At 41.6% G+C, this 8,232-nt stretch overlaps 1 protein-coding gene across 1 annotated transcript in view; it reads left to right on the top strand.

Moving 5' to 3' along the window:
• The window catches only part of LOC134061977 (uncharacterized), a 64,262-nt gene continuing 56,030 nt past the window's right edge, over positions 1 to 8,232 (top strand). The window contains exons 1-4 of the mRNA XM_062517840.1: positions 1 to 565; positions 3,566 to 3,916; positions 4,079 to 4,183; positions 4,289 to 4,670. Coding sequence (XP_062373824.1) covers positions 328 to 565; positions 3,566 to 3,916; positions 4,079 to 4,183; positions 4,289 to 4,670 — 1,076 coding nt within the window. The 5' untranslated portion in view covers positions 1 to 327. The remainder of the gene's footprint in view (positions 566 to 3,565; positions 3,917 to 4,078; positions 4,184 to 4,288; positions 4,671 to 8,232) is intronic.

Below are 8,232 nucleotides of genomic sequence, written 5' to 3'. Positions count from 1 at the left end.
GTACAGATCTACAGACATTGATAAACATTTAATGATTGATTAACTCAATACTGTGCCAGTGTTGCTGTGTCAACTTCAGGCAGCTGGATAATGGCCATCACAATCACGTTGCCAGGATGCATTCCCAAATGTTTTTGCACGGGTGGATGACCTAAGTCTTCTTGTTTGTTGGGTTGTTTGGCTTACAATATATCAAAAACGTAATCACTCACAAAATATTTGTAATGCATATTACACACATTTAATCTCCTTTGTCCCTTTTTCCAAGATGGGTCTTCAATTACCACCACTGCTGCCACTAATGGAAGTATAACATTACAGTTCCGGATGGAGGGAAGGATAGATGAAATTCTATGGAAGAACAAAGGCAACAAAATGGTGGAGTGGGACAGCAGCGCTGAATTTCCCACTGAGTATTTAACATTCCAGGGACGGACGAAGTTGGACATAATAACTGGCAAAGTAACCATTACAAATCTAACCAAAGATGACAGTGGAGATTATGAAGTGGATGTGCTTATAGATGAAACATTAAGGAATGAAATGCACCATGTTGAAGTAATTGGTAAGTGCAAAAAGGTTTATTCACTTAATGGTATAATCTTAAAGAATTGTACAACAACTGAAAAAGGAGCCCTCTCCTTTTTCCCTACCCACTCTCCTATGATGTTTGCAAGACTGCCTCGTGCAGTACCAAGACTTTGCAACCACACCCACATGCCCTCACCTTTTACTGATTTGTTTGTTTCACAGAATCCATTGTAGTGAACTGTGTGGTAGGTACAGACCGTTCCCTCCTCTAAAGTGGTATTGCCGAAGGCTTAATTAATTGCCTAGCCTATTTAGAGGCAGGCCTATTTCACAAGGGGGAAACACAATAGACTGGTGAGACAGGAGACAACAGAAGACAGAAGACAGAAGACAGCGGGAAGAGCTGGAGAGCCAGGGACTCAGGGAAGTTAGAGTTTGATATTTTAAAGTAAATTGAAGTGATTATGTTAACCTTGCTTGGAGTGAGGCAAGGGGTTAAAGTATGGTCCACTATGCAAGGTTGCCTTGTTTGGAACGGGTGCCTAGCAAGTTTGTGAATCTGTTGCCGTTTAATGGCGAGTGTAGATATTCATTTCAGTGTATAATGAGGATTTTTACCTCCGCCAAGGAGGTTTTGTTTTCATCAGGGTTTGTCTGTCTGTCTGTCTGTCTGTCTGTCTGTCTGTTTGTTAGCAAGATAATTAAAAAACGAATGGATGGATTTCTAGGAAATTTTCAGGGAAGGTCAGAAATGACCCAAGGAAGAAACGATTACATTTTGGGAGTGAGGTTCAATGCATGACAACCTAGCGAGAATAATACAGGTGGAGGTCTGCACTCTCTGAGTGCTTTTCTCGAAATCTATTCCTGCTGTGCTTCTTCCTGGTTGGTGGAGAGAAAATTACTATATTTGTTTACGGAACTGTCATCTCCTGCCACACCCTTTTCGCAAACGCCATCTAATCCAACAATTTTTGTGTGTAGGAGATGTATATGATGGCAAATTACATGATTTTCAGGCTTTGTCAAATGAACATTATATCCAGTTTTCATACATCCCTCTCCTGTCTGCCTTGTAGTGTTTTATAAAAGCATACTTTTATAATATCTTGATTCTTTATCTTTTTGTTCTAGACCCTGTCACTGATGTAAAGATCACCTGTAACAGCAGTGCTACTATGGCAACACTACACTGTGAAGCAGAAGGTGACTCTCTGAGTTACAGATGGTCAGGACCTGGACTACGGACAGAGATGAGGGGTCAGACTGGACCACAGATCACTAAGGGAAACAACCAGAACTCAATCTACATCTGTGCAGTGAACAACGCAGTTAGTAACATCAATGTGGCCTACAATGCCAGTAACTGCTTCTCTAGAAGTGAGTGCTTATATTTCATCTACAGTCTTATTATACAAACGCTTTGTGGCCGATTGCCATGGAAAAGCGGGAAAGAGGAAAGTGCACCCAAGTGGTGTTGGCCAGAAGGTTATTATATCATCAATACAGAGTAGCACACTCTGATATCTTAATACATTGATTAAAGACTGATGTTTCGGCCTTGGTGAAACCTTAGACTTTAATAAATGTATTAAGATATCATAGTATGTTTACTCTCTCAGAAGACTGTGTTCTTAACAGTCTTCTGCAACTTTGGGTTCGTGAACTACATTTTTGGTGCTTTGTTTTATGTGTCGAGACCCAGAGCAAGTTACTGTTTTGAGCAATATTAGTGGTTAAAAAAGGCTTTTGAAAGTGTTTCGTTCGCCGCCCCTAGATAAACCACCGATTGCAATTTTGGGCTCTACTGTATCTTTGGCCGATGCTAGAAATACTGTCTTCACAGCTTAGTTGATGTATTTTCATTCAGAAGATTCGCCGGAGTCACACTTTAATGACAGAAGCGTAAAGCGTCAAAGTGTATGACTTGTTTAAGATTTAGGCCTACAACACGTTCATGACAGTGTCATGTCACTATTATGTAGATACCGTCAAGTAAAGTGTAACCCACCTTTTATTCAACTAATGCCATAATACAATTAATTGTATAACAAATGAAAACAAAATCCTCTATGCATATCAGTCAAATGAACTTTTGTGGCTCATGCCATTTCAACAGTTAAACAAATAATTCCTATAACCAGGTCAATTTGTTAGTGCCCTTTTTATGTGCGATGTTGGGTCATTAACACTAGTTATTAACTAACTCTCTGTAAAAATGTGTTGATTGTTACTAAAATATCTATTTGCCACAAGTTAATGTTTTTTTCCCTAATCATTCATATTAGTAATACTATAACTATCAGTAATGGGTCTCTCACACTGGAAAAGAATGATCACAATGTTCACAAGAGTCGTCGATAAGGATCAGGTTCAGACACAAATAGATGACTATTTAATTCATGAATGAGCTGGTGACAGCATACAGTACATTTGTTTATTAGTATTAGGCTACCGTGTAGCACTACAATGAAATTTCTTAAATGAGCGAGTGAGAGAAATCACAAGAGAGGACAATATGAAGCTGTTTCACCAGACGTGATAGTGGCACGTACAGTATGTTAAAAAAAAAAAAAAGAAAGAAAATAGACCAGTCTTCTGAAATGTTTTTTTTTTTTTTTTAATGCATTGTGAACGGAACGCTTCAGTTACGTGCCTGGTGAACTAGCTTCCATGTTGCTCTCTCGTGATTTCTCTCCTCGCTTGCTCCCTTCAATGTCACACACGCAAACCTGATGTAGTAGCCAAGGTCATGCCAGGGTTTTTCAAATACTGAGGTCAGGAATCCCCCCGCCCCCACCAACTAAAAAAATGTGTGCGCATGAGCAGTGATTGACGCTGTTAGATACCTCCCTGGCTCTGATTGGTGGATCTGGCGTTGGATGTCTTGCAAATCACGCTACAGGCTCTAGGTGGGGCCAGAGGATCTGCTTCATGCACAGTACTTCTAATCATTTATAGGGTCAATGTCATCAAATATGGCCAAGTTAGCTGTATAAGGCTTACATACGGCGCCTTTTACTCTAGAGTCTAGACCCTGTCACTGAAGTGAAGATCACCTGTGCGTCGATAACAATATTCTTTGTTCTGTCTCATAATGAAGACTATCGCATTTTGTTTTCTCTGTTGTCTGTAGATGCCGTTGGAGGAGCAAAGGTCATCTGTCAAAGAAGAAGCGCTACTGTGGCAACACTACACTGTGAAGCAGAGGGTGATTTTCTGAGTTTCAGCTGGTCAGGACCTGGACTACAGACAGAGATGAGGGGTCAGACTGGACCACAGATCACTAAGGAAAAGGACCAGGACTCAGTCTACACCTGTGTGGTGAACAACCCAGTTAGCAACAGCAGTGTAGCCTACCAAGCTGCTGATTGCTTTGCCTCAGGTAATTGTTACATTTTTCATGATTTAGTTTCACACTGTACATATTATTGTATGGCTGCATGGTACAAAAACACCTTACAGATACATTACACATTTATGTGCAATAATTGCTTTGATAATTATATGGTCACTCACGTACAAAATAATGTATTTTTTGTTGTAGATGCAGGAAATCTTCAGCTCATCATAGGTGTAGCATGTTCCGCTGCTATTGGGGTTGCTGCTGCTGCTGCCGGGTTTGGCTATTGTTGCTACAAGAAGTCAACAGGTATCTCTCTACAAGTATAGACTTTTGCTGTATGACTGATTTGATCTATTCAGCTGTGAAGATTACCCTAAATTAAACCAATTCATGTATATATTTGAATGAAAGTTCCAGGTCCAGATCAAGTAACAAACCCAAAAGCAGAGGAGGAAGATCAAGCCAGTGACCCACTGGACGCTGGGAATGAAAACAGACCATTCCTGCCTTCAGAAGGTGAAGATGATGCTCAAGGCTCAAGAGATGAAGGAAAGGCTGCAGAGAACAAAATAGGTTCAGGCCCAGATCAAGTACCAAACCCAAAAGCAGAGGAGGAAGCTCAAGCCAGTGACCCATCACAGTATGGATCAGCAGAAAGCATCATACATATGGCGCGGGAAGAGGAAACGAAGATGGCAGAGAGTGCAGGTGCTATCCAGCCTTCAGATGATGAGACAGATTACCAAGATGCATCAGAAGAACCTGAAGGTGCTCAAGCAGTCTTCAAACCCAGGTGAAGGTGCAGGCCCAGTAGCCTGGTCCTAACATACTCTCGTACATTCATAATGTATGGAGAGTCTGGGTCTGCGGTATATTCGCGGGTTTTCTCAAGGCAAAAATGTGCAGGTCCAATCAGTGAACAGACTCAGAGGGAGTAGCTTAGAATGATGACGTTGAGGTTGTGCGCTAGTTTGAGCATGTCACGTCATGACCAAACATTAGTGATTGGTTATGGCAATATGGCTCTGCGCAGATCAAATAGTTGTAAACATCAACAGAGTATCCGCATTCAAGGAAGTTAATGCTTGGCAATGGAAAGTGACCAGACTCTCTGTACATTATGAATGTACGAGAGTATGGTAGGACCAGGCTACAGGTCCATGTCATGAAAAATTTAAAATGTTAAAATGAAAACAGACATATTTGAAATAAAGGTTGCGGGGGACCAAATAATTCCAACCCAAGTTGACATTGAGGAGAGTAAGACATACTTTAACACAACAAACCCTCAACCATATGGTCTTGATCAGCAGAAAGCAACACACATAGGGAGCAGAAAGAGGAGTCATTACTTGATACACCTGCTCATTCTTTCAACACAGCTGATATAGCAACAGGGGCACCGGAACGAGTTTCAGTGCAGGATCCAGGTAATGACCAGGCCTAATGCATTTGTTCAACTTTACGAAGCACATTTACGCATGTGTTTATTTTACAGAAAAATATAAATAGCCAACTGTCACGCAGTTTATGGGCAGAGTTGTGAAGTTATGGTAGGCCAACTTGGAGTGAATAGCCTATACACACAGAAGATTTTCTCTAGGCCTACTGGTAGCTGAGTAGCCATACACCTGCAGGCACCACTGACTATAGACCACTAATGATTTCGGACAGGACCAAGCACGCATTTGCACGTAGACAGAAGTACACAGACATTGCCTATTTGGAGCTAAACTGAAAAATGTAACGGAACGGAAATGTAGCCCTATAGTGCGGTTCATGACACTGCTTATCAAAGTATAGACGTAGTGGCCATCCCCATACTGTTCCCACAAAGTTGGGAGCATGGAGTTGTCCAAAATCTCTTGGTTAATGCTGAAGAATTCAGAGTTCCTTTCACTGGACCTAAGGGGCCAAGCTCAGTTTGGGCATGGTCCCTTCCTGTTCCAACATGACTGTGCACCAGTGCACAAAGAAAGGTCCATAAAGACATGGATGACAGAGTTTGGTGTGGATGAACTTGACTGGCCTGCACATTCCTGACATCAGCCCAATAGAGCACCTTTTGGGATGAACTGAGCAAAGACTGAGAGCCAGTCTCCTCATCCAACATCAGTGTGTGACCTCACAAATGCACTTCTGGAAGAATGGTCTGGAAGAATGGTCAAAAATAGCTATGAACACACTACTAAACCTTATGGAAAGCCTTCCCAGAAGAGTCGAAGCTGTTGTAGAGACTGAATTGCAACATTGCAAAGAATGTACCGACGTCATATAAACTCTATGGATTAAGAATGGGATGTCACTTAAGTTCATATGCAAGTCAAGGCAGGTGACCCAATGCTTTTGTGATGTTGAAATAAAATGCTATCCACAAGTATGCATACACTAACTAAAAGCACTTAGAGAACACAAACCTCCGCCAAGCAAACACATCCAGACGGCGATACGGATCACTCCCAAAATGTAATCGTTTCTTCCTTGGGTCATTTCAGACCTTTCCTGAAAATGTAATCGAAATCCATCCATACCTTTTTGAGTTATCTTGCAAACAAACAAACAAACAAACAAACAAACAAACAAACAAACAGACAGACATACAAACCCTGATGAAAACATAACCTCCTTGGCGGAGGTAATGATTATTGTGTTGGTAAAGCAAGAATCCAGCTCAGCCAAACAGGGGAAGCCTATTGGTGATAGCGTCAAGCTCTGCAAAAGCTCACTTGATCCCTGATGCAAAGGGGAAAAACACCCCTGCAGAGGGCCACCAATAGTCAAGATATCACCAGTCATTATCTGCCTTTGTAAATGACCCATTGCCATGACACTTCATAAGATAATAAATAATAACGCATAGAGCTATGCACATAATATGACACAAATTGACCGTAAACTTCTTGTGGCTCATCCTTAATATGCCTTCTTGCCCAAGACCAAACAACTCCAATCTTATCTGCTTCCGCCCCCCCTCTACCAGCATTGGCCTTGACCAAGGAACAACAACTCCCCCGGAAGGTCACTGCAGCGAGATGAATTCACAAGGGAGGCTAATCATTTTGGCCTCAACTGTAAGTGTGTGAATAATAATGGTTACAATTTCCTTGGCAGTATGTGATGTCAAACCTTTGAGGCTAATCTTACCATAAAATAAGTAGTTTTATACACAATTATTCTGTTAGCTGGACAAAAAACAGTGACCGTTGTCATTGAAGGACTGGGCTAAGACTGAGAGATGGTCCTCTGCCATAGTGACAAAACATTCAAACATTTTGACTTGCAGTGCTTACACAATGCCAAAGGGATAACACATTTTGGAGGCGCTGACTACAGTATCTATATGAAAAAGATATTTGGTTTGGACACACGAGTGAACTGTTTCGGGAGAGATATTAGCTTTTGCAGGTGAAACATGATGTTGTGCTGGACCATCCAGGTTAATTTGGCAAAATCAACAAGAGTTTTGAGAACATCCAGTCTGTTTCAAAATGAGTCAAAGCAATTGAGAATTTTGTGGCGCTTTCTTGATATGGGAAAGGAATTTAGTTTTCAAGCATGAGTGAACCGTTTTGAGAGATATTTGAACTTTTGCAAGTGAGCAAAAGTTGTGCTGAACTGTAAGACTGTTTTGCCAAATGATCTTAGAAGTTTGAGAAAGTGGTTTCTTTTTCAATAAATAAGCCGCCATACCAATGGAGAAACACTGTAGTCTAATGCAGTTATGACCCTATGAAAAACATAACCAATGTGCACGGAGGGTGATGTCTGTGTAGGCAAGCATGCTTGATTAAATGCAATGTCCCAAATGAAACTCACGAAAAAACAGATGGTGTACTGTCACTTTAAAGACAACAACGATGTCCAACTGACATTACATCTACTAACATTAAATGTGGCTGTAGCCTATCTAGGCTACACAAAAATACAACATCTATACTCCAAATGGCATAATCTTACTCGACCCCCCCCCCCCCCCCACACACACACACACACACACAATAACCCATATCAACATTCAAAAACGTGTTAAAACTCTGCTGTCTTCTAACCTCTGCCAGTTCCCTCTGATTCACCCTCCATCAATGGGTCTCCAGACGCGCACGCACGTCAACCTCTGTTTATTCTCGCTAAACTCCACCAACGGGGACTCAGAACACCCTTTCAAGAACAGCGGTGAAAACATCTCGTCTACCCATGGATCTTCCTAACCACTGGGTCTTAAAACCTGACTACAGATGCGCACAGACAGAGAGAGCGAAAGAGAAGCAGAAAGTGTCAGGTGATAGCCTAGAAATCTGGACGCACCCTAGCGGCCAAAAATATTTTTGCAGAACAAGCGCATAGAGCGCTCCTAT

This window comes from Sardina pilchardus, chromosome 17, assembly GCF_963854185.1.
Source record: "Sardina pilchardus chromosome 17, fSarPil1.1, whole genome shotgun sequence".
NCBI classification, from domain to species: domain Eukaryota; kingdom Metazoa; phylum Chordata; class Actinopteri; order Clupeiformes; family Clupeidae; genus Sardina; species Sardina pilchardus.
Note: the sequence above shows the minus strand (reverse complement) of the source record. Positions and strands in the feature narration are given on the sequence as shown.